This window comes from Narcine bancroftii, chromosome 10 (assembly GCF_036971445.1).
Source record: "Narcine bancroftii isolate sNarBan1 chromosome 10, sNarBan1.hap1, whole genome shotgun sequence".
NCBI classification, from domain to species: Eukaryota; Metazoa; Chordata; class Chondrichthyes; order Torpediniformes; family Narcinidae; genus Narcine; species Narcine bancroftii.
Genome location: NC_091478.1, coordinates 53298219 through 53325783, shown reverse-complemented (window position 1 = coordinate 53325783; position 27565 = coordinate 53298219). Strand labels below are relative to the sequence as shown.

Genomic DNA, 27565 nt, shown 5'->3' with positions numbered 1-27565 from the left:
ATGATATACAAAAGAGAGAAATGTCAACAAAGAGTGCAATAAACATTCATCCCACCATAAACAACAGAGAGAAGTGTCTACAAACAGTGCAATAAACGGCATGGAAACATTCAGCCCACCATATTGAACAAAGAGAAATGTCAACAAACAGTGCAATAAACATTCATCCCACCATAAACAACAGAGAGAAATGTCTATAAACAGCATGGAATCATTCACCCCACCATATACAACACAAAGAAATGTCAACAAACAGTGCAAAAAACGGCATGGAAACATTCACCACACCATATAAAACAGAGAGACACCTCAACAAACAGTCCAATAAACAACATGGAATCATTTATACCATCATATATAACAGAAAGAAATGCAACAAACAGTGCAATAAACAGCTTGAAAACATTCATCCCACCTTATACAGTAGAGAGAAATTTTAAAAAACAGTGCAATAACGAGCGTGGAAACATTAATCCATCCATACACAACGGAGAGAAATGTTAATTAACAGCGTGGAAAGATTCATCCCACCATATTCAACAGAGTTAAATGTCAACAAAGACAGCAATAAAGTGTGTGGAAACATTCATCCTACCATATTCAACAGAGAGAAATGTCAACAAACCGTGGAATAAACACCATGGAAACATTTATACCACCATATACAACAGAAAGAAAAGTCAACAAACAGTGCAATAAACAGCGTGGAAACATTAACCCCACCATCTACAACAGAGAGAAATGTCAACAAACCGTGGAATAAACACCATGGAAACATTTATACCACCATATACAACAGAAAGAAAAGTCAACAAACAGTGCAATAAACAGCGTGGAAACATTAACCCCACCATCTACAACAGAGAGAAATGTCAACAAACCGTGGAATAAACACCATGGAAACATTTATACCACCTTATACAACAGAAAGAAAAGTCAACAAACAGTGCAATAAACAGCGTGGAAACATTAACCCCACCATCTACAACAGAGAGAAATGTCAACAAACCGTGGAATAAACACTATGGAAACATTTATACCACCATATACAACAGAAAGAAATGTCAACCAACAGTGCCATAAACAACGTGGAAACATTAATCTCACCGTATACAACAGAGAGAAATGTCAACAAAAAGTGCAATAAACATTGATCCAACCATTACAACAGAGAGAAATGTCAATAAATAGTTCAATAAACAGCATGGAAACATTCGTCCCACCTTATACAACAGAGAGAAATTTCAACAGTGTAATAAACAGCATGGAAACATTTATCACACCTTAAACAACAGAGAGAAATGTCTACAAACAGCATGGAAACATTCATCCCACGATATACAAAAGAGAGAAATGTCAACAAATAGTGCAATAAACATTCATCCCACCATAAACAACAGAGAGTAATGTCAACAAACAGTGCAATAAAGAGCATGGAAACATTCATCCCACCATATACAACAGGGAAATGACTACAAACAGCGTGGAAACATTCACCGCATCATCTACAACAGAAAGAAATGTCAACAAACAGTGCAATAAACAGCGTGGAAACATTAACCCCATCATCTAAAACAGAGAGTAATGTCAACAAAGAGTGCAATAAAGATTTTTCCCACCATAAACAACAGAGAGAAATGTCTACAAACAGCATGGAAACATTCACCCCACCATTACAACAGAGAGTAATGTCAACCAACAGTGTCATAAACAACGTGGAAACATTCATCCCATCTTATACAACAGAGAGAAATGTCAACAAAATGTGCAATAAACATTCATCCCACCATAAACAACAGAGAGAAATGTCAACAAACAGTGCAATAAAGAGCATGGAAACATTCATCCCACATTATACAACAGAGAGTAATGTCAACAATAAGTGCAATAAAGAGCGTGGAAACATTCATCCCACCATATACAACAGGGAAATGTCTACAAACAGCGTGGAAACATTCACCGCACCATCTACAACAGAGAGAAATGTCAACAAACCGTGGAATAAACACCATGGAAACATTTATACCACCATATACAACAGAAAGAAATGTCAACAAACAGTGCAATAAACAGCATGGAAACATTAACCCCACCATCTAAAACAGAGAGTAATGTCAACAAAGAGTGCAAAAAAGATTTTTCCCACCATAAACAACAGAGAGAAATGTCTACAAACAGCATGGAAACATTCACCCCACCATTACAACAGAGAGTAATGTCAACCAACAGTGCCATAAACAACGTGGAAACATTCATCCTATCTTATACAACAGAGACAAATGTCAACAAAATGTGCAATAAACATTCATCCCACCATAAACAACAGAGAGAAATGTCAACAAACAGTGCAATGAACTGCATGGAAACATTTACCCCACCATATAGAACAGAAAGAAATTTCAACAAACAGTGCAATAAACGTTCATCCCACCATAAACAACAGAGAGAAATGTCTACAAACAGCATGGAATCATTCACCCCACCATATACAACACAAAGAAATGTCAACAAACAGTGCAATATACGGCATGGAAACATTCACCCCACCATATAAAACAGAGAGACATCTCAACAAACAGTCCAATAAACAGCATGGAATCATTTATACCACCATATATAAGAGAAAGAAATGCAACAAACAGTGCAATAAACAGCTTGAAAATGTTCATCCCACATGCTAGAGTAGAAAGAAATTTAAAAAAACAGTGCAATATGAGCGTGGAAACATTCATCCTACCATACACAACAGAGAGAAATGTCAACAAACAGCGTGGAAACATTCACCACAGCATATACAACAGAGAGAAATGTCAACAAACAGTGCAATAAACAGTTTTCCTACTATAAACAACAGAGAGAAATGTCTACAAACAGCATGGAAACATTCACCCCACCTTATAAAACAGAGACAAATGTAAACAAACTGCAGTAAAGAGCATGGAAAATTCATCCCACCATATACAACAGAGAGAAATGTCAACAAACAGTGCAATAAAGAGCATGGAAACATTTATCCCACCTTAAACAACAGAGAGAAATGTCTACAAGCAGCATGGAAACATTCACCCCACGATATACAAAAGAGAGAAATGTCAACAAACAGTGTAATAAAGTGTGTGGAAACATTCATAGAAACATAGAAACATAGAAGATAGGAGCAGGAGTAGGTCATTCGACACTTCGAGCCTGCTCCGCCATTCAACGAGATCATGGCTGATCATCCCACCATATAGAACAGAGACAAATGTAAACAAACAGTGCAGTAAAGAGCATGGAAAATTCATCCCACCTTAAACAACAGGGAGAAATGTCCACAAACAGCGTGGAAACATTCACCACACCATATACAAGAGAAATAAATGTCAACAAACAGTGCAATAAAGAGCGTGGAAACGTTCATCCCACTTTACACAACAGAGAGAAATGTCAACAAACAGTGCAATAAACAGCGTGGAAACATTCATCCCAACATATTCAAAAGAGTTAATGTCAACAAACAGTGCAATAAAGTGTGTGGAAACATTCATCCCACCATATACAACAGAGAAAAATGTCAACAAACAATGCCATAAACAATGTGGAAACATTCATCCCACTTTATACAACAGAGGGAAATGTCAACAAAGAGTGCAATAAACATTTTTCCCACCATAAACAACAGAGAGAAATGTCTATGAACAGCATGGAAACATTCATCCTACCATATTCAACAGAAAGAAAAGTCAACAAACAGTGCAATAAACAGCGTGGAAACATTAACCCTACCATCTACAACAGAGAGAAATGTCAACAAACCGTGGAATAAACACCATGGAAATATTTATAGCACCGTATACAACAGAAAGAAATGTCAACAAACCATGGAATAAACAGCGTGGAAACATTCATCCCACCATATTCAACAGAGTTAAATGTCAACAAAAAGTGCAATAAACATTCATCCCACCATATACAACAGAGAGAAACGTCAACAAAAAGTGGCATAAACATTCATCCCACCACAAACAACGGAGAGAAATGTCTACAAACAGCATGGAATTATTAACCCCACCATATACAACAGAAAGAAATGTCATGGAAACATTCACCCCACCATATATAACAGAAAGAAATGCAACAAACAGTGCAATAAACAGCTTGAAAATGTTCATCCCACCTTATGCAGTAGAGAGAAATTAAAAAAAACAGTGCAATAAAGAGCGTGGAAACATTCATTCCACGTTATACAACAGAGAGAAATATCAAAAAAAGTGCAATAAAGAGTGTGGAAGCATTCACCTCATTCACAACAGAGAGATATGTCAACAATCTGGAGTAAACAGTGAGCAAACATTTATGCCACCATATACAACAGAAAGAAATGTCAACAAACAGGGCAATAAACAGCTTGGAAACATTCATACCACCATATACAACAGAGAAATGTCTACATACAATGCAATAAACAGCATGGAAAAATTGACTCCACCATATTTTTTCTTCTTTGGCTTGGCTTCGCGGACGAAGATTTATGGAGGGGTAATGTCCACGTCAGATGCAGGCTCGTTTGTGGCTGACAAGTCCGATGAGGAAAGAAAGACACGGTTGCAGTGGTTGCAAGGGAAAATTGGTTGGTTGGGGTTGTGTGTTGGGTTTTCCTCCTTTGTCTTTTGTCAGTGAGGTGGGCTCTGTGGTCTTCTTCAAAGGAGGTTGCTGCCCGCCGAACTGTGAGGTGCCAAGATGCACGATTTGAGGCGATATCAGCCCACTGGCAGTGGTCAATGTGGCAGGCACCAAGAGATTTCTTTAGGCAGTCCTTGTACCTCTTCTTTGGTGCAACTCTGTCACAGTGGCCAGTGGAGGGCTCGCCATATAACACGATCTTGGGAAGGCGATCGTCCTCCATTCTGGAGACGTGACCTACCCAGCGCAGTTGGATCTTCAGCAGCATGGATTCGATGCTGTCGGCCTCTGCCATCTCGAGTACTTCGATGTTAGGGATGAAGTCGCTCCAATGAATGTTGAGGATGGAGCGGAGACAACGCTGGTGGAAGCGTTCTAGGAGCCGTAGGTGATGCCGTTAGAGGACACGTGATTCGGAGCCAAACAGGAGTGTGGGTATGACAACGGCTCTGTATACGCTAATCTTTGTGAGGTTTTTCAGTTGGTTGTTTTTCCAGACTTTTTGTGTAGTCTTCCAAAGGCGCTATTTGCCTTGGCGAGTCTGTTGTCTATCTCGTTGTCGATCCTTGCATCCGATGAAATGGGGTAGCCGAGATAGTAAACTGGTTGACCGTTTGTGTTTTGTGTGCCCGATGGAGATGTGGTGGGGGCTGGTAGTCATGGTGGGGAGCTGGCTGATGGAGGACCTCAATTTTCTTCAGGCTGACTTCCAGGCCAAACATTTTGGCAGTTTCCGCAAAGCAGGACGTCAAGTGCTGAAGAGCTGGCTCTGAAAACAGCGTGGAACTATTCACCCCACCATATACAATGGAGAGAAATGTCAGCCAACAGTGTAATAAACAACATGGAAACATTCACCCCACCATATACAACAGATAGAAATGTCAACAAATAGTGTGGAATGCTTCACCCCTACCATATACCACAGAGAGAAATGCAACAAACAGTGCAAGAAACAGCGTGGAACTATTCACCCCACCATATACAACAGAGAGAAATGTCAACAAGCAGTGCAATATACACTTTGGAATCATTCACCTCACTATATACAACAGAGAGAAATGTAAACAAACAGTGCAATAAATAGTGTGGAAACATTCATCCCGTCATATACAGCAGAGAGAAATGTCAACAATCTGCAATAAACAGCGAGGAAACATTCATCCCATCATATACAACAGAGAGAAATGTAACAAAAAAGATTAACATGTTTAGTATAGGAATTTATGGTTTTGAAATAAAATGCCATAAATTATTGCAGAAAGTGATAATTTATGTTCAATTCTTTCTCTAATTACCCCATTACACTATCAATAATAGTTGATATTATTAGACTATTAATACTATTAGACCACTAATAGTTCCAATACTGTATTGAAAAGCAAAGGACTTAAAGGACAACCCTGCTGTGTTTCCCTATTGAGATTAAAAATAGCTGATTGCTGTGAATTAGAATGGACTGACACTTTGGGACTTGAATATAATTTAAGAACACCTGGACCAAAATTAAATTTACCCAATTCAGCAAATAGATACTCCTATTCAACTCACTTCAATACTTTTTCAGCATCTAATGAATCGATGGAGTAGAACACATATATAGAATATTTATATATGTATATATATATATGTATATATATGTGTGTGTGTGTGTGTATATATGTGTGTGTGTGTTTGTGTGTGTGTGTGTGTATATATATATATGTGTGTGTGTGTGTGTGTGTGTGTGTGTGTGTGTGTGTGTGTGTGTGCGTGTATGTATATATATATATATATGTAAATTTTAATAAGAATTATGATTTTTAATAAAACCAGTTTGGTCTGAGTCTATAATAGTTGGTAAAAAAAATCCTTTATAATCTATGTGCTAAAACCTTTGATAAAATTTTCATATCAACATTAAGTAACAATATAGGTCTGTAAGAAATATTTTCTGTTGGCTCTTTCCTTTTTTTTTAAAAAAAAAGATAAATAGAAGTCTCATTAAATGATAAAGGTAATTTCTCTTCTTTAAATGAATCAGCCAATACTAAAGAAAAGTAGGGTACAAACTTTATAGAGGAGGATTTATAAAATTCTGCAGGAAACCCATCTGGTCCTGGAGATTTACTTGACCTGTAATGAGGAAATAGCCACAGCTATATTCTCCTGCAAAATAGGGCTCTCTAAACTAGTCCATTTCTCTTGAGAAAGTACAGGTAAATTTGATTGATACAAAAAATATGACATTGTAACATAATAATTCTTAAATTCAAAAGAATAAAGGTTAGCATAAAATTCTCTAATGGTCTTATTAATTTTGCAATGATCTGATGTCATGCTGCCATCGCTCATACAAATTGCTTTTTGAGCAATTATTCCTTTTAATTGTCCAGCTAGTAACTTCCTAGGTTTTTCTCCATGACTATAGAAAACACTTCTTTTTTTTTAATCAATTTCTGTTCAATTGGATAAGTAGAAAGAAGATCAAATTTGGTTTTAAGTTCAACTCTTCCCTTATAAAAATCAGGAGTTTTGTTTTGAGCAAATTATAGATATCTCAATCTCCAGCCTTGTTCTCACCCTCAGCAGGTTGCAGATTCTCTGATTCATCCAGGGGTTCAGGTTAGAAAACACACTATATTTGCACGTGGGCACACACTCATCCACGCAGGTCTTGATGAAGTTGGCGACATCTGTTGCATATTCCTTCAACTCTATTGATGAGGTCTTGAATATGTTCCAGTCCATCGATTCAAAGCATTTCTGCAGATGTTCTCAACCTACCTTGACCATACATTTGCCTTCTTAATTACTGGTGTTGTAGTCTTAAGTCTCTGCTTGTACACTGGGAGTAGGAGTACAGTCAGGTAATTAGACTTTCCGGTGTGGTCGTGGTATGCGTTTGGTAGGCGTTTTTCATGGTGGTGCAGCAAGTGTCGAGTGTGTTGGGTCCCCTGACCTCACAGGTCAGAGACTTCTTCAGGTTGGCCTGATTGAAGTCTCCCACAATGATTGGGAAGGCATCAGGATGTACTGTCTCATGGCTGTTCATCACAGTGCTCCATCTCTCCAGTGCCATAACGTTAGCCTGGGGTGGAATGTACACTGTGACCAGGATGATGGTCGTGAACCCTCTCGGCAGGTAGAATGGATGGCACCTGATCAGCAGATGTTCCAGTTTGAGGGAGCAGGACTGGGACATGACTGTCCTGTCTGTGCACCACAATGGATTAATGATGACACAAACAGTGCCTCCCCTGGTTTATCCAGATGCCAGTGTTCGATCAGTTCGATGGAGGGTGTAGCCCTTCATCTGCAGTGCCATGTCCGTTTTTAGCCATGTTTCCATAAAGCATATCACGCAGCACTCCCTGATGTCTCTCTGATGCTTAAGTCTAGCTTGGAGTTCAAGTTTATTTTCCCAGGACTGTACATTGGCCAGGAGGATGGTAGGTAGTGGAAGTCTCAGGTCCTGCTTCTCAGCTTGACCTGTATCCACCTCCCCCCCTCTTTCCCCTCTGTGTCCTGGCTCATGGGTCTGCTGCTGGAGTTGTTGTTGTATCTGTTGGAGATGTGGTAGTACCTGCTGGAGTAGTTGTACCTGCAAGGGGTAGTCAGTATAATTATAAGGAGATGCTTCCCATAGAACAGAGTTCTGCCATGCTCAGATTGCTGCATATAGCTTCAGTCTATTTATAGAAAGGCTCTTTATTCATTTGCCTGGTTAACAAAGGTTAACATGTAAAGGTTAACATGAGTGATCCCACAGCAGGAGGGCAGTCTTATGAGGACAGATTAAGAAGAATATATTCTCTCTGGTTGAGGAAAATTAGAATAAAAACTTTAAATTCTTGATGGAGTAAATGTTGGTGGATGTGTCTGGAACCAGCAAAGGTCTCTGTGGCTGAAGGACACATTCAGGCGTCGAGCTACAGGCTGCAGGCGACTTGAAGTCAGTGGACTCACAGCAGGCTGTGGGCTGCTGGAGATTAGTTCATGAGAACCAGCTTTTGGAACTGGGATTTGAGAGGGCAGTGAAGGTATGAAGAGCTCCCAGAGAGCCTTGGGCATTGAAGGCTTTCTCATCAGGTCGGAGGTTTGGATCTAGGCTCAGGTGGTTGATGGTTTGAACTGAGCTGGAGTCTGTGCAGCTGCACAGACTCCGGGTGCAAATCCACAGACGCGCGGTGATTCTGTGGGGATTTCCTTTTGCTTTTCTTTTTCTGACTGCAAGGGATACTGAGCAATACTAATGATGAATCTTTCTCTGCCCTATAGCAGGCTAAAGGCAATTTCTTGTAATATTACATTTCTGTTTCATTACATGACAATAAATATCTGATCTGAACTCAGAGAAATACTCACAATAAGATTCAGGATTTGGTTGAGGAGGAATTTCTTCTCTCATAAGGTATGAGTCTTTGGGATTCTCTGCCCCAGAGAGGCAGGGACATTTAATTATTAAGCATATTCAAGGGTGAGGTGAAAGGATAGATTTCTGGATGAAGGAGGAATAAAGGGTAATGGAGATAGGGCAGGAGAATGGAATTGAAGCTAAAGATCAGATGAACCATGGAAATCGGCGGGGCTGCCACTGGTGCAGGCCCATTGGGAGCGAGGAGAGAGATACAGTGCTCCCGCGAGATCCAACTGCCCAGTCAACTGCCGCAGCTCCACACAGGCTTGGAACAGCCCGTTAAAAGAGTCAACAGTGGTTTTATTTTAAATCCCGCAAGCTTGGGGTCTGCGCCCAAAATGGCGATGCCTATGATCAGCAGCAGCTATGAGGGGTTGCTGACTCTAGGAGAGTGGAGTACTGGTGCAGAGCACCAGAAAATGGGGAGACCATCCCCATCTGAGAAGGCGTAGCAGAGGAGACGACCCACCTGACAGTGACCACGGTGGCAACCAGTGAGGGGGCTCTGTGACTGAAAGACCTATGCATGCAGTGGGCTGCTGACAACTCAAAGCGAGGAACCCATGGAGGCTGTAGGCAGCTGGAGACTGCTGTCGGGAGACTCTCGCCGGGCTGCGGACGGCTGGAGACTGGCCCAAAACTAGCTGAAGCGGTACCAGGTATTGGAACTGGGATGTGAGGGGATGCCAAAGGTGCTGAAGGATTCTTGACCATATTGGAGGTTTGGATCTGGAGCTCAGGTTGCCAATAGTTTGGACTGGACTCTGTGAGGCTGCAGAGACTGCGGGAGCACTGGAGGCGAATCTATGGACACTCAATGATTCTGGGGGGACTCTCCTTTCCTTCTCTTTCTCTGACTGTAAGAGGCACTTCAGGCATTTCTGCCAATGGCGAATGTGTCTGCCTTACAACAAGCAAAAGCAATTTCATGTAATATAATTCTTGAATCTTGAATTTCATTAAATGGTGGAGTAGGTGATCCTGCTGCGAATCTTTTTTTTCCTACGCACTCCATCACCTTGAGTTGTAAATGCAGCAGATCAATGAACCCTTCAGTTCGCTAGCTCAACATAGTCATTACCAATGAGCAAAATCCCTTGATTTCCTGGCTTAACTGCATTGTGAGAGTACCTTCACCAAATGTACTGAACAGGTTTAAGACATAGAGCATGGAAGCAGGCCCTTTGGCCCAACTAGTCAACCCTTACCAAAGTCTTCTCTAGGCCAGTCCCTTTTGCCTACATTGAGCCCTTATCCCTCTAAAGCTTTCCTATCCGTGTATCTGTTCAAATGTCTTTTAAATGTTTTAATTGTCTTTGCCTCTACCACTTCCTCTGGCAGCCTGTTCATCATTATCATTTGCATTATCTGGCTTCTTTGCAGTCAGAGAAGGAGAGTCCCCACAGAATCACTGATGTCTTTGACTCCAGCACTTCCAGAGTCTCTTTTCTCTTATTGCGGTTTAAAACTGGAGTTGTCAGTGATGCTCATATCACTGAGGTGAACTGTTTGGAAAATGCTCTGAGTGGGTTGTGTGCTTTAATTTCAGTTTCTAACTTTCCTTCCATTCAGGCACGTTTGACAGTTGGAATGTTCACTGTTTTCCCTGGTTATGGAGTGGTGTTCCCTGGAGCCCAACAGGTCATCACAGTGGAGTGTTTTGGCGACCGGATTGGGAAGCACGAGGAGCTCCTGAGCATTGACATTGCAGACCGGGATCCACGGGACAATCCAGCTGGTATTCCATACTGGTTGGTCATTGAATGCTGTGCTCCAAGTACGTTCAGACAGAGCACAACTCAGTCATAATTATATACCTTGCATTTAGATGATACGTCATGAAGTTGGACCCTTAAGCATTAAGGCATTATACAGAGGGATAGGGAAAGAGAAAGACAATGTAGGAGTGAATGGAAATTGGAGAAGTTGCTGTTGATACCATCTGGTTGGAGATTTCCATTACGGAATATCAGGTGTACTCCTCCAGTTTGCGGGAAGCCTCAACTTGACAGTACCAGCTCTCACTGTCATCCGATCTAAGCCCCTCATAATCTTACCTCTATAAGGTCACAGATCGACAGTGAGAGCAGGTACTGCCAAGTTGAGGCCTCCCGGAAACCGTCATGGCAATCTCCAACCAGATGATATCAACAACGACTTCTCCAATTTCCATTCACCCCCACATTGTCTCTCTCTTTCCCTATTCCTCTGTCTCCTTTCCCCCAGCTCCCCACTGTCTCCCCTTCTTTCTTCTATCAGAGTGCTACCCTTAACCCTCGGCCCTCTTTTACCCTACCACGTATCCATATATTACCTCTAACCTATTAGCCTGTGCCCTTCCCCTTCCTCCACCCGCTCCATCCCTTTTTATTCAGGAATCTGCCTGAAGAAGGGCTCAGGCTCAAAATGCCAACTGCCTTTTACTTCCTATGAATGCTGAATGTCTTGCTGAATTTCTCCAGCACTTTTGTGCACTGCAATAAATCCCATCACCTGCAGATTTTCTTGTTTAACTCAATGGGCAGTTAAATGCTGGCACTACCTACAAAGCCCTCATCCCTCAATGAGAAAAACATCGTTTTGGCTGTAGATGGGCATATTGCACATTCTGTGAGTGGGTCCCACAGATGTTCAATGTCCTGGAACCAAGTCATGATTGTTTATAATTGTTTTGTTCCATGATCGTCAAAAGTACAAGGAAACTAGAACCAGTCTGTAGTAAACAGTGGAGAGGATCACGAGAGACGTGAGAAAGGCCTTTTGAGATGCATGGGAGGTTGTTGGGAGCGCAGTTGAAGAAGGCTGAGGTGCAGCAAGAGGATCTGCACTGAGGTCAGACTAAGAATTTACTCGCAAATGTAAGATGGCTGGAGAAAAAAATGGATAACCTGAGGCTGCATCTGGACCAGAGAGAACTGCAGAACTGCTGTGCTCTGGTCATTACAGAAATGTGGCTCGAGGACACCATTTCATACTCAGCAATCCAGCTGGATGGCCTTATCTCCTTGAGGGCAGATAGCAATGCTGCTGCTTCTGGCAAGACTCAAGTAGAGTCTGTGAATTTACATCACTGAGAACTTGTGCACAAATGTCTCTGTTGTCAAGGCTTTCTGTTCAGCAAGAATAGATGAAACGCAGGCCGTTCTACCTGACCAGGGAATTCTCGGCCATGATGATTACTGCAGTTTATGTTCCATCTTCAGCTAATGAGAGTGTTGCAATGAATGAAGGAGCCTCGTGGTGCCATCTGTGAAGCCAAGATGTTCCACCTTGATGATGCCATTATTGTAGCTGGCAACTTCAACCATGCCAACATGAAAGGAGTTCTACCATGGTTTCAACAGCATGTCAGATTCAGATTTATTGTTAGAGTACATATGACATCACATATGTGGGCGAGAAGAATTACCACTTAGTGGCTGTGAAAAAAAACCAGATTCAACATACTCATGTAAACAAATAATGTAAACAAACTGACTGTGCAATACAGAGAAAAAAAATCAATAAAATGCAGAAGTAAGAGTCCTTAAATGAGTCCCTGATTGAGGAGTTTGACGGTGGAGGGGTAGCAGCTGTTCCTGAACATGGTGGGTGAGTCTTGTGGCACTTTAACCTCTTTCCTGGTGGTAGCAGTGAGAACATAGCATGTGTTGGGTAGTCCTCCAATGGTAGCATTCCCTGTAGATGTTCTTGATGGTGGGGAGGGTTTTGCCTCTGATGTCCTGAGGTGGGTGTCCACTACCTTTTGCAGAACTTTATGCTCAGGGGTATTGGTGTCCCCATACCAGACCATGATGCAGCTGGTTAGCACACTTCCCACCACATATCTGTAGAAATTTGCCAGTTTGTCATATCAAACCTCCACAAACTCCTGAGGAAGTAGAGGTGTTGACGTGCTTTCTTCACAATGGTATTGTTGTGTTGGGTGCAGAAAATATCCTCCAAGATAATGACTCCCAAGAACTTCAATTTGCTCACTCTCTCCACCTCTGATCCCCCAATAATCAGTGGATCGTGCACCTCTGGTTTTCCTTTCCTGAGGTCAGTAATCAGCTCCTTGGTTTTGGTGACATTGAGTCCAAGATTGTTGTTGGTCCATTCAGAATGGTGATTGAATTTCCTTGGGCTTTCTTCCACACCATTCAGGTAGATCAAGCAAGTTCGGGCTGAACATGCAATGGAGGAATGAATAACCCCTTTGGAGAATGGAAGTGTCTGCTAAGAGAAAAATCTCACTTAATGTGCCCACCACCCTCCACATGAAGAACTGTCTCCTCACATTGCTTCTAAACCCCACCCCCTCACCTAATAGTTATGCCTCTCTTTTTGTCTAAGAAACAAACTTTCATTATTCTCCTTAGACTTCACGTTCACCTTCCCAGTGCTTGTGCAATAACCTGGATGAGAGTTCTTCCTTCACCATCATCTAATTGCTTGCATTTTCTTATCTAGATATTGTGGTGGACGATATTCCTTCTATCTTTGAGGAACATTTCATTTGCCAGAACATCAATCTCCATCGCTGCTTGCAGATGGTAGAGACGAGTGGAATCTATGTGGAGGATGAGAAGAAATTCATCTTCTATAATGTACATGTTGGAGATCAGGCTGAAGCCCGCTTCAAGATCATCAACGGCTGCAAGGTCTCTGCTGATGTGCTGTTATCGGTGAAGCCCATTTCTAACAAGGTAAAAAAAAATGTCACTTCAGAAAAATGCTAATTGACTCTTACAACAGGGAAACAGACCCACAGGTCCAGCCTGTCCAAGTTGAACAAAGTACCCTCCTGCTTAAACCCCACTTGCCCTCATTAGGTCCACATATCACCAAACCCCTCCCATCCATGGAGTTATCCAAATATTTCTAAAAGAAAGCTGACATGCTACCTCCACTACCTTGTCTGGAAGCTCATTCCAAGTGCCTACCACCCTCTGAATGAAGGACTGTCCCCTCACATCCCTTCAAAATCCCACCCCCTCACCATGCCTCTCATCTTAGATTCTCCAAATTTAGGATACCTTGTCTGAGCAATACAGTTAACACAACACCTTTACAGCATCAACGATCAAGACAGGGATTCAAATCTCACCCTGTCTGTAAGGAGTTTGTGCGTGCTCACTGTGTCTGTGTGGGTTTTCCCCGAGGGCTCTGGTTTCCTCCCACCATTCGAAAAGGTACCAGGGGTGTAGTAATTGGTGTGAATTGGGCAATGGGCAGCTGGGCCAAAATGGCCTGTTACTATGCTGTATGTTTAAATTTAAAGCCACTCATTATTTTATGGACTTCTCAATGTTTTACACTTGAAGAAAAACAGGCTTAGCTTTTTTTCCCTCCGTTCTTCATGACAACTCATCTTCCCCAATTCTGGCAACAGCTTTGTAAACTTCTTCTGTCCCCTTTCCAACTTTATAATATCTTTCCTGTGGTTAGTTAATCAAAAGTGCACACAATATTCCAAGTGTGGCCTCACTAGTGTCTTGAATAACTTCCAACATGATGACCCAACACTTGTATTCAGTCCCCCGAACAATGAAGACGAATGCCCCAAACACTCTCTTCGCTCTGTGCTGTATTCCTCAGAGAATGGTGTACCTGCACCCTGAGGTTGCACTGCTCCATAAACACTGTTCAGGGCTTCACCCTGGTTTGATTTACTTAGATGAGGGACCTCACACTTCTCTGAGTTGAAAAGCATCTGCCATTCCTTACTCTAATTCCCCACCAGGCCTCAATCCTTTTTCAAACCCAATAACCTTCTTTATTGTCCACCATAGCACATATTTTTATGACATCAGCAAACTTACAGACCTTGCCACAAGGTCCTGGTACCAAACTGGTCACGGGCCTCTCATCTGTAAACCTGCCCTCCACAACCACTCTCTTATTCCTATGTCTAATCACTTATATTGTCAGTTGGCTTCCCATCCCGTGTGCCCTGAGCTTCCATATCATCTACCATTTTTAAATTAAAATTTTTACATTGTTATATTTTAAATATAAATGTTTTTTTTTCTTTTTAAATTTAGACATACAGCATGGTAGCAGGCTCTTTTGCCCCATGAGCCCATGTCGCCCAGTTACACCCAATTGTCCTACAACCCCTATGCATTTCATGTGGGAACTTATCAAATGCTTTACCAAAATCCAAAAATTGCCTTGTCCTTGTCATTATTCTTTGTCACCTCTTCCAAAAATTCTGTCAAGTTTATGAGACATGATTCCCCATGCACAGACCTGCGCTGGTTCTCCTTAATTTTTCCCTGGCTATCCAAGAGTTGGTGGGTTCCAGCTTAAAGGGGACAGGATAGGAAAAGGTGTAGTCAATGTAGCTGTGGGAGTTGGTGGGTTTATAGAAGATGGCTGTCGAGAGTTTATCTCCCGAGATGGAGACAGAGAGATTGAGGAAAGGGAGAGTGTTGCTCGAGATGGATCACATGAATTTAAGGTCGGGGTGGAAGTTGGCAGCAAAGTGGATGAAGTTGACAAGCTCATTATGGGTACATGAGGCAGTGCCAAAGAGGTCATCGATATAGCACAGGAAGAGTTGAGGGGCCTTGTCTGTGTAGATTTGTAGCATGGATTACTTCACGTGGACAACAAAAAACAGGCATAGCTGGGGGCCATCCAGGTACCTATGGCTACCCCTTTAACTTGGAGAAAGTGTGATGAGTCAAAGGAGAAATTAATGACGGTGAGGACAAATTCTGCCAGCGGAGGAGGATGGTGGTGGAGGGGACTGGTTGAGTCTATTGCCCAGAAAAAAATGAAGGGCTTTGAGACACTTTAGCTTATGATTTAAGTAATTTTACATAATGTTTGGAGTCTAAAGTCTAAATTGTGTTTAGCCTACAGTTATTAATCTTAAAATACTCAGTTACAATTATACAAAAAAACCCAAAAAAATCTGTGCCACCAGTACTAAGACTAGAAGCCAACACTAGCACCATAGGGTTGAAAGACCACAACAGTCCTCGGTAACTCAAGTAAGGAGTCTCTCCGTTCACGTTCCCCAGTGCCTGGGGTTATAGTATAGGCACCTACATGCTCCACTGGCACCCACATTACCACCAGCCCCACAACGCAGCCCCTCAGGAACACCCCACGAGCGTGGAGAACTCCCAGCTCCACAAACAGTCCACAATTCAGCTCCATAACCTCAGTGAGGCATCCCCTTGAGCACGTCTGCTAACTTCACCCAGCGACAAACCCTGCTCCACTTCAGTCGCCCCCGACCCCAGGCTGGGCTGCCACAGCCACACCACTGTCCTCCATGCCTCCATGCTGACATTCCAGGACCTCCACAATGGACAGTCCTCAGACAGAGCTGGAGTCGCCACCAGTGAATTTTCCAAGACGCAGTAGATCCCTCAAACAGTCCCTGGTGCTCATCCACCGGTTCCAGTGCCTCAGATATTGTGCACAGCTACATACTTAAGGTAATGTAATGCATCGAGCTGCAATCATGTCACTGCCATCTTATCAATGGAGGAGTGGAGAGCTAGGCATTCCAAGAGTCAAGACAGTTTACATCTCGGTAAGAGTTGGAAATATAAAGATAGCTGGTAGAAGGCCAGAACAAAAGTTTAAAGTTGGATCTGTAGTTGGGGGGGGGGGGGCGGTGGGTGTATAAAATTCTGGTTCTAGAAGTTCACCATCATGGTTTGCCCAGAACTCATTGAGGTGTGGGTGAATGGGGATGAAGGAGAGGCCTCTACTGAAGGCAGAGTGTTCTGATTCTGAGAGGGGAAGGTCAGAGGGGATGGTAAAGACCATGTAGTGGTTGGGGGGAAGGTTCAATGGAGGTAGAGGGTGTCGGTGGGGGGAGGAAGGAGAATGGCATGGATCAGGAGATGGAGGATAGGAATAATCCAAGGAAAGGAGGGGAGGGATGAGGAAGTCAGAGGGGGGAGGTGAGGATGAGAAACCCCAGAAAGAGAGTTGAGAAGGAGGCTCGGTCTTGTGGGCCACCAGGACCAAGGTAGAGACACCTGTGTCGGAGGCTTGGTCCTGTAGGTTGGTGGGCCAGGATGGGAGTTCTTGACGGAGACTCGGTCCTGTCAGTCACCAGGGCCAAAGTAGAGACATGCGTCAAAGGCTTGGTCCCGTAGGCTGCTGGGGGTAGGGTGGGAGTTCTTGATGGAAGTTTGGTCCTGTGGATCACCAGGCAAAAGTGAAGACCTGAATCAGGAGCTAAACTGGGAGACCTAGAAATGGAGTTGGAATTCACAGAGTACCAGGTGATAGTGGAGACAAGTAGCCAGGAAGGACATGTGGCTGTGGAAACGAGTCCGGGTGAGTACATGGTCATAGAGCTTGTGAGTGTTAGGGAGCAGATAAGGAGCAGTGAGAGAGAGAGAGACTCTCAGAGAACTCCCTTCAAAGAGAGGAGGAGACTTCTTCAGAGAAGACATGCCTTGAAAAGGTTTCTCAGTGGTGCAACGGAATTGAGTGAAAAATGAATGTCTGCAGACACCACCGATGTTTTGAGCTTCAGACCATCCTCAGGTATGAGTAACAAAAGACAGATGTCTGGATTAAAAGTAAAACATGAAAATCTGTAGATACCATGGTTGAAGTCAAAACACAATGCTGGAGAAACTCACCTGGTCAAACAGTGTCCTATAGAAAGCAAAGGTAAAAATACATAACCTATGTTTCGTGCTTGGGCCCTTCATCAAGGTGTGTAAAAATGTCACCTGGCATCTGAACAAAAGTGTAGGAGGTGATAGGTGGAGAAGGGAGGGAAGGGACAGCTGCAAGCGGGGGGAGGAGGGATGGCTGGTTGAATAGAGAGGGAAGGGGAGGAGAGCTGGAAGGTGGAAGTGAAGGGGGGGGCGGAAGGGGAGGGGGAAGAACAAGTTAGCCCAGAAACAGGAAAAGTTAATGGGCTGGAGAGGGCCCAGACGGAAAATCAGGTGTTGTTCCTCCACTTTTAGGGTAGTCTTGGTACATAAGGCCATGGACAGACATGTGAGTATGGGAGTGTGACATAGAAGTGAAATGGTTGGCCATTGGGCAGTCTTTGTCACTGATTCAAATGGAGCAGACATGCTCAGCAAAGTGATATCCCAATCTTTGCCCAGTCTCTCTGATGCAGAGAAGGACACAAAGGGAGCATCGGATGCAGTAAATCAGGTTTGTTGATTAAAAATGAAGTGTTGCTTCATGTGAAAGGCCTGTTTAGGAGCCCGGACCATGGTGAGGGAGGAGGTGTGGGTCCAAGTGTGGCACCTCCTGCAGCCACAGGGAAAGGTGCTGGGGAAGGGTGTGGGGGATTGGTGGGGAGGGATGAGTGCACGAGGGAGTCATGGAGGAAGTGATTTCTACAGGCAGAGAGGGGAGGAGAAGGAAAAATATGACTGGTGGTGGTGATGGGATCCCGTTGTAAGTACCGGAAATTTCAACGGATGATGTGTTAGATGCAGAGGCTGGTGGGGTGGTAGGTGAGGATGAGGGAGGATTCTAAATATGTTGCATCTGGGGGCAGAGGGGGCCAGGACAGATGAGTGGGAAATGGAGGAGATGCGGGTGAGAGCTGAGTTGATAGTGGTGGAGGGGAAGCTACGTTTATGGAAGAAGGCAAACATTTTGGAAGGTCTGGACTAGAAGATCACATCATGGGAACATATGTGGTTGAGATGGAGAAATTGAGAGAAGGAGATGGAATCCTTGCAGGGGACAGGGAGTAAGGAAGTGTAGTCCAGGTAGTTGTGTGAGTGAGAGGTGTTGTAATATATATCAGTGGAAATCTTGATCCAAGATGGAGACAGAGAGATCCAGGAAGGGGAGAGTGTTGTCAGAGGTGGACAAGGTGGCCCATCAGCTAATGCTCTACCTTCGCTACTAAGTTTGCTGTTATACCATGGGATTTTACCTTGTTAAGTTGGCAACACTTTGTCAAATGTCAAATACACAACACCCGCTGCATCTCCCTTATCCAGCCGGCTTGTCACTTCTTCAGAGAATTCAAATAGGCTTGTTGAGCAAGATTTTCCCTGAACGGAACCATGCTGGCTTTGGCTTGTCTTATCATGTGCCTCCATGTACTCTGCAACCTCATCCTTGACAATCAACTCCAATGCCTTCCCAATCACTGACATTAGGTTAACTAGTCTATTTTTTTATGCTGCCTCCCTCCCTTCTTCTATCATGGGCTGACTTTTGTGATTTTCCATTCTTCCAGGATGAGATCAGAATATATAGATTCTGAAAGGATCATTACCAACATTTCCACAATCTCTACCACTATTTTTTTCAGTGTTCAAGGGCATGATCCATCTGGACCGGGAGACTTATCCACCCTTAACCCATTCAACTTTCTGAGCACCTTCTCCCTTGAAATAGTAACCATACTCACTTCCCTTCCCTGATACCCTGCAATATCCGGCCCATGACTCATGTCTTCCACAGTGAATACTGATGCCAAATACTCATTTATTTCCTCTCCGATCTCCTGGCCTCCCATTATTATTTCTCCGGCATCATTTTCTAGTGCTTCGATATCTACTCTTTTACTCTTAAAAGCATTTTGTATCCTCTTTTATATTTCATCTTTTCCCTCATAAACCATAAAAGCTTAGAGCAATTACAGCACAGAAACAGACCACCTCAGCCCCTCTAGTCTATGCTGAACCATTACCCACTGACCTGCACCCATCCCATTGCCCCCCATACCTCTCTCATCCATCTACCTGTCCAAATTCCTCTTAAATATCAAAATTGAGTCTGTATTTACCACTTCAGCTGGAAACTCCCAGCACTCCCCCCATGTTCCCCCAAATCTTTTCCCCTTTCACCCTTAACCCATGTTGTCTGGTTTGTATCTCATTTACCTTCAGTGGAAAAAGTCTATCTGCATTTACTCTGTCTAGCCACTTCATAATTTTAAATACCTTTATTAAATATTCTCTCATTCTTCTACACTCCAGGAAATAAACTCCTAACCTGTTTAACCTTCCCCTGTAACTTAGTTCCTGAAGTCTGGGCAACATCCCAATCAATCTCTGCACTCTTTCTACTGTATCCTATTGATATCTTTCCTGTAGTTTAGGTGACCAAAACTGCACACAATACTCCAAATTTGGCCTCACCAATGTCTTATACAACTTTATCATAATATCCCAACTCCTGTACTCAATACTTTGATTTATGAAGGCCAATATGCCAAAAGCTTTCTTTAGAACCCTATCTACCTGTGACACCACTTTCAGGGAATTATGTATCTGTATTCTTTGATCCCTCTGTTCTACTACACTCCTCAGTGCCCTACCTTTTACTGTGTATGTCCTTTCTTGGTAAATGAAACACCTCACACTTGTCTGCATTAAATTCCATCTGCCATTTTTCAGTCCATTTTTCCAGCTGGTCCAGATCCCTCTGCAAGGTCTGAAAACCTTCTTTGCTGTTCACAACGCCTCCAACCTTAGTGTCATCTGCAAACTTGTTGATCCAATTTACCACATAATCATCCAGATCATTGATATAGGTGACAAATAACAATGGTCCCAGCACTGATCCCTGAGGCACACCACTAGTCACAGGCCTCCAATATGAGAAGCAATCATCCACCACTATTCTCTTGTTTATCCCATCCAGCCATTGTTGAATCCAGTTCACTACTTCATCATGAACCTTCCTGACTCACATCCTATTCTGGCCTTACTGAAGTCCATGTAGACAACATCCACAGCCTTTCCTTTGTCAACATTCCTGGTAACCTCATTGAAAAACTCTAATAGATTGCTTAAACATGACCTACGGGGCACGAAGCCACGTTGATTATCCCTAATCACTCTCTGGCTACCCAAATAATTGTATATCCAATCTCTTAGAACACCTTCCAATAACTTACAAACTACTAATGTCAGGGTCACTGACCTATAATTTACAGGTTTACTTTTGGAGCCTTTTTTAATTAAAGGAACAATGTGAGCTACCCTCCAATCCTCTGGATTTTAAATATTTCTGCCAAAACCCCTGCAATTTCTGTACAAGCTTCCCTCAAGGTCCGAGGGAATATCTTGTCAGGCTTGCGGGATTTATCCACCCTTATTTGCTTTAAGACAGCAAGGACTTTCTCCTCTTTAATCTGTATTGGTTCCATGACGTCACTGCTTGTTTTCTTTATGTCCCATGACTCTGTGCCTGTTTCCTGAGTAAATTATGATTTAAAAAAACATTTAAGATCTCTCTTATCTCTTTTGGCTCCATGCAAAGCCGACCACTCTGATCTTCAAGGGAACCAATTTTGTCCCTTACTATCCTTTTGCTCTGTAGAAACCCTTACAATTTTCCTTCATGTTGTCTACCAAAGCAACTTCATACCTTCTTTTAGCTGTTCTGATTTCTTTCTTGAATTTTGTCTTGCATTTTTATACTCCTCATTTGCTCTTTGTTGCCTATACTTGTTCTACACCTCTCTCTTCTTCTGAACCAGATCCACAATATCTCTCGATAATCAAGGATCCCTATACCTTCTAACTTTCCCCTCGATCCTGACAAGAACATACAAACGTTGTACACTCAAAAATTCACCTTTAGTTTTTAGTTGCCTTATGGAAGTTTTTAAAAACTTCCCAAACCTCTATCTTACCACTAATTTTTGCTTCCTCTTTTGCTTTTACATTGGCTTTGACTTCCCTTCTCAGCCACAGTTGTGACATTTTTTCCTTTGCAATATTCATTCTATTTTGATATGTATCTATTCTGCACCTTCCTCATTTTTTGCAGAAACTCCATCCATTGCTGCTCTGCTGTCTTCTCTACTACTGACCCCTACCTATCTACTTTGGCCATTTTCTCCCTCAGGATGCTGTAATTTCCTTTACTCCACTGAAAGACCTTGCTAAATCTCAAATTGATTTCAAGCATATTGTGATCACTGCCCCCTAATGGTTCCTTTACTCAAAGCTCTCTAATAATTTCTGGTGTATTGCACAATACCCAATCCAGTACAGCTGACCCTTTAGTGGGCTCATCAACAAGCTATCCAAAAACCCATCTCATTAGCTTTCTACAAATTGTCTCACTTGAGATCCAGTCCCAACTTGGTTTTTCCAATCTCCTCGCATGTTAAAATCCCCACGACTACCCTTCTGACACACCTTTTCTATTTGTTATTGTAATTTATTGTCCACGTCCCGGCTATTCTTTGGAGAACAGTATAAAACTGCCAACAATCTCTTTTTACCCTTGCCATATCTTAACTCAACCCACAAGGATTTCTAATGATTTCATGTCGTTCCTTACCAGAAGAGTTGCGCCACCCTGCTTACCTGCCTATCCTTTCAATGCACTGTGTATCCTTGGACATAAGATAGGCAGGTAGCTATACTACAAGGTCATCCACTTTATTTTTTGTGCTGCGTGCACTTAAATATGAAACCTTTATCTCTTTATTGTGTTCCTGTTCCATTGCAGTTCATTTGACTGGCTGCAACTTTCCCTTCTCTGCCTGTTCTTCCACACAAACTCCCTACCAGCGGTCCCTACTTGTGCGCCAACCGCTTCTCCTCTGTCTCTTCACTTTAGTTCCTACCCTCCTGCCAATCTAGTTTAAACCCCCTCCCCCAACAGCATTACTACACCACCCTGCCAGGATATTGGTTGTCCTTGAGTTCAGGTGTAACCTGTCCCACTTGTAAAAGTCACCTCTTACATACAAAAGGTTCCAATGATCCAAGAACTTAAAACATTGCCCCCTGCACCATGTCTTTCACCACTCATTTATCTGCACTCTCTTCCTCTTCTGACTTTCCCTAGCTCGTGGCACCGGAAGTAATCCAGACATTACCACCTTGGAGGTCCTGCTCTTCAGTCTCTTTCCTAACTCCCAAAACAATTTGCAGGACCTCTACCCCACTTCTATCTATGTCATTGATACCAAAATGTACCACGATCTCTGGCTGCTCATACTCTCACAAGAATATTTTGCACCTGCTCAGACACATCCTAGACCTGAGAACGTGCGAGACAACAACTAACCTGGAGTCTCTTTTGTGGCAGCAGAATCTCCTGATTGTTCCCCTGACTATCAAGTGCCCTCTGACTGTTCCATGTCTGACTTCACCTTTCCCTTCTGAGGTAAGAGCCCACAGTAGCACTATTGGTCTCGCTGCTGCCTGGCCTCATGACGTCATCCCCCCAAAGTTGCTGAGGGGAATGGTCACAAGGGTACCCTGCACTCTCTGTCTACCACCCTTAGCCTTCTGAATGGTCCAGAGTTCATCCATCTCCAGCCTTAATTCCCTAACACAATGTGTACTTCATCAGGTTGATGAAGTAATCGGAAATGGTGTTGGCTTCCCTGACTATCCACATTCTACAAGAGGAGCATGTCTCTGCCTTGTTGCCATTCCCACTTCCTGTTAAAAAGGAAAGAGTTAGAAAAACCTGTTCTTATCTTGCTTCAACTCTTCCACCCCCACCTCACCCTCTGCTCACTGAAGCCTCTTAAAACAAAGCCTCAAAGTCCCACACCTGTACTGGGCCACTTGCACAGTGGCCTCTCCTATGGATGAATCGCAATTTGATTGGTCTGCAAAATCGCTGAGCATGTGACCTGTGTGCAACTCTCTCCTCTCTCTCTCTCTCTCTCTCTCTCTCTCTCTCTCTCTCTCTCTCTCTCTCTCTCTCACACACACACACACACGCACACACACACACACACATACATTATTGTTAACTAAATAGTAGGATCTGGAAGGGTGTGTATGAGCAGTTCATTCATGGATCAGCAGTCTCACTGCCTAAGGGAACCTGTTTCTCAGCCTGGTAATTCTGACTCTGATACTCCAGTATCACTTTCCAGTTGGGATTATCTGGAAGATGCTGAATATGGTGTGATAGGGGACCACAACAATTTTGCAAACCTTCTTTAGACAACAATCTTGGTAGATCATCTTGATGGAGGGGGAGGGGGGCCCCAGTGATCCTTTCTGCCATTCTTATAATCCTGTGGATTGACCTCCGATCCAATGCTCTACAGCAATTGCACTGTGATGCAGCCAGCCAGTACATCCTCTATAGACCACTGGTCTATAGAAAGTCAGCATAATAGTGGCCAGTAGCCTTGCCTGCTTCAGTCTTCTTAGGAAGAGCAGTTGCTGTTGTGCCTTCCTGACAAGTAAGGAGATGTTGTGTGACCAGGATAGGTCACTTTGTAAGTGGACTCCGAGGAATTTGATGCTCTCCACTCTCTCCACTACCAAGTTATTAATGTGTAGTGGAGGGAGATCATCCATGATCCTCCTGAAGTCAACAAGCATCTCTTTTATTTTGTTCTCGTTGAGACTCAGGTTGTTACTCTTATATCATGAGATTTTCCACCTCTTCTCCCTAGTGCGGCTCATCATTTTAATTTGAGATCTTCCCATTTCCTCTAGCTCTGCAGATAGATGCCCATCCTGATCTATAAACAGACCTATTCTTTCCTTTGTGACACTTTTGTTTGTAACTTAATTTTAAAATCTCCCTTACATTATCTGCCAAAGTCATCTCAAAACCTTTCAGCACTCCTTGTTTCCTTCTTCACCCTGTTCCTACATTCCTCATATCCTCAACCTGTCTGCCTACATTTGAGATATGTCTCCTCCTTCGACCTGTTTTGTCTCTCTGGTTAACCACAATTCCTTCACCTTGCCATTCCTGCCCTTTACCAGACTGGAAACAGGTTCATCCTGGATCTCCCCTATCATGTTCTTAAGCCCCTCCCATTGGGCAGTCATGCTTTTCCTCTCTACAGACCTCAGCAATCTCTCTGCATATTTGATCCTCTTGTTCCCAGGGATTGTTTGGGCACCCAGCAGTAAGCATCTCATCTGGGAGTCTCGATGTTGGTCGCAGACTCTCCTGTCAGTCCCTCTCACTATCAAGTCCCCAATCACTCTTGCTCTCCTTTTCTCCCCCTTCCCTTCTGACCCTCAGAGCCAGCAGTGCCAGAGACGTGGCTGCTGTGACTCCTCCTAGCTGGTCATCCTCCCAACTGTATCAAGACGGTCTACTTGTAACTGAGGGGATGGCCACAGAGGGTTCCCTCTCTCTCAAGCTACATCCCACATCTTCCAATGACCACCCAGCTCCTCCCTGACTGATATCACCCCAATCAAACCCTTATCTATGATCCTGATATCAGGTCCCTACAATATAAATTTTCAGGATCTCAGATAACTATACTGAACGTTTTTGCCCCAACAAGGATCTCAGATGTCTACTCTGCCTTACTTCTTGCAGATACTATGTGACCTGCTGAGTTTCTCTCACAGACTTTCCTGTTTAATGCCTTATTTACAATGTCTTCAGCATCCCGAATGGTCCGCTGTACATCCAGCTGCAGCTCCAGCTCCCTAATCTGGTCAAACAGATGTTCTAGTCTGCATTTCCCACAGAAGTCATTGTCAGTGATATCAGGAGATTCTCTGACTTCCCACTTCCTGTTGGGAAGAGCATTGGACAACTAGTTCAGGTTGTCCACACCACTAGGTTCAGGAACAGCTGCTATCCCTCTGCCATCAGGCTCCTCAACAACAATTAGGGACTTATTTAGGACTTTTACTTTTGGACTTTATTGATTTTAAAAAATTCTCTCTGTATTACAGTCAGTTTGTTTACATCTATTATCTGTTTACATGTGTATGTTGTGGCCAGTTGTTTTTGCACTACCAACTAAGGGTAATTCTGCCTCACCCACAGGAAAAAGAATCTCAGGGCTGTATGTGATATCATGTATGTACTCTGGCAATAAACCTAAAATCTAAATCTAATTTAGTTCTATGAATGAACGTGTACAATGCATTTATAGATTGGAACCCTTCCTTTTCACAGAACATAGTTAGAATGTGAACCTTCTGGTCACGTGAATTGGTTGGGATGGGTAAACAGATGGGAAAGTAAGTATGCACTGACAGAGGGTGATCAAAAACAGTGAAAGGTTGTGGTATCCCAGGGTAGGGAAAGAATTTGTACATTACCCTGTTTCCTCCAGGTGGTCTGGTTTCCTCCCGCTTTCCAAAGTTGTTGGAAAGATTAAATGGTTGAAATTGGGTGGCATGGATTCTATGGGCCAGAGGGCCTTCTACTATGCTGTTCTGTTACAATATAAGGGAAGCACATTTAGTGTAATGGTCATAATGGTCAGTGTCAACGATCCGGGTTTGAATCCAGTTGAGGAGTTTGTACATTCTCCCCATGTTCTCTGGATGCTCTGGCTTCCTCTCAGTTCCCAAAAACATATTGGGTTAGTAGGTAAATTGGTCACATGGGTGTATATGGGGAGCATGAGCTTGTGAACCGGAAGGGCTTGTTACCATGCTGTAATGCAGTCGAATGAGATTGGAGTAGATGAGCAAGAAGATCAGCATTAAAGTATGGGCTAAACAGCCTGTTTCTGTGGTGTTCTACCCTCTGACTCTACATCTGCAAATGGGAATGTGGGCATTGATCTGCACCAGTTCTGTATGAACATTCCCTGCCTTTGAAGTCAGGTGGAGAAAACAGTTGTGGTCATTATGCCCTTTTGACATCCACATCAGTTTTGTTGTGTGTATTTTAAGAAGCAAGAAATAAAAACGATGTCCTCCACTTCGAAACCACAGAAAGGGGCTACAGAGATTTCTAAATCATTTCACTGAATCTGCAAGTGGAACACCATTGTGGGAATGTGTGACAGAAAAGTGAAAAGATTTTAGATGCAGAGGGACCTGTCTATTCTAATGTATGATCGGCAAACGACTTGTGTCCCAGTATGAGAAGCAATCAGAAAAGTTAAAAGTATTTGTAGAGCTCGTCGAAAGAACCAAAGACTTGTTGATCCAAACCAAGGCTTTTATTAGCAAAAGACAGGAGCTCTTCACAGGTGGCCGACCAGTCCGGAATGATCCGACCTGGCTAGGGACACAACCCTTTAAGGCCCACCCAGACAATAGGCGTGGCTTAACTCTCAGCCAATCGCTGTAAGCACAGTCTAGATACAGTAACTATATACACTATGTACATTGGTGATAGATCTGTACTATCACATTCACCCCTTCTTGGAGAACTGACCCTGGAAAAAAAAACAAAAAAAAAACGAGGGAGAGAATGAAAGGAAGGGGTAAGTCAAGGACTGTAGCGGTCAGGGGGTCTGACCATCCGGCGTGACCGCCGTGGTGCCAGGATTGGGGTCGCTGGGATGGTGTCGCCAGCGGGCTCGTCGGGTGCGACTACTCCATCGCTCAATTTCCCAGTCGTGTTGTCGGCAGGGTGGCCCGGGTCGTTGGGGTGCTGTTGGTCCTTCTGTTGCGGCACGGGGCCTGGGGAATAAAGAGTTGGGGAAGGTTGGGTTGGGGGGTTTGCTGGGTCTACCGCGTGCTGAGCTAGGTCCCGCACCGAAACAGTGTCCTCCCGCCCGTCTGGGAACTCAACGTAGGCGTAATGTGGGTTTGCGTGGAGTAGAGTCACTCGGTCGACCAAGGGGTCATTCTTTGAGTGCCGGACGTGGCGTCGCAAAAGGACGGGGCCAGGGACGGT

The 27565-nt window shown here is 43.4% G+C and overlaps 1 protein-coding gene across 1 annotated transcript in view; it reads left to right on the top strand.

The window, feature by feature from the left end:
* Positions 1 to 27565, top strand: part of hydin (HYDIN axonemal central pair apparatus protein) — a 1560590-nt gene that overhangs the window by 1227710 nt on the left and 305315 nt on the right. Inside the window, exons 59-60 of the mRNA XM_069900939.1 lie at positions 10634 to 10838; positions 13514 to 13749. Of these exons, the coding sequence (XP_069757040.1) occupies positions 10634 to 10838; positions 13514 to 13749 (441 nt within the window). The remainder of the gene's footprint in view (positions 1 to 10633; positions 10839 to 13513; positions 13750 to 27565) is intronic.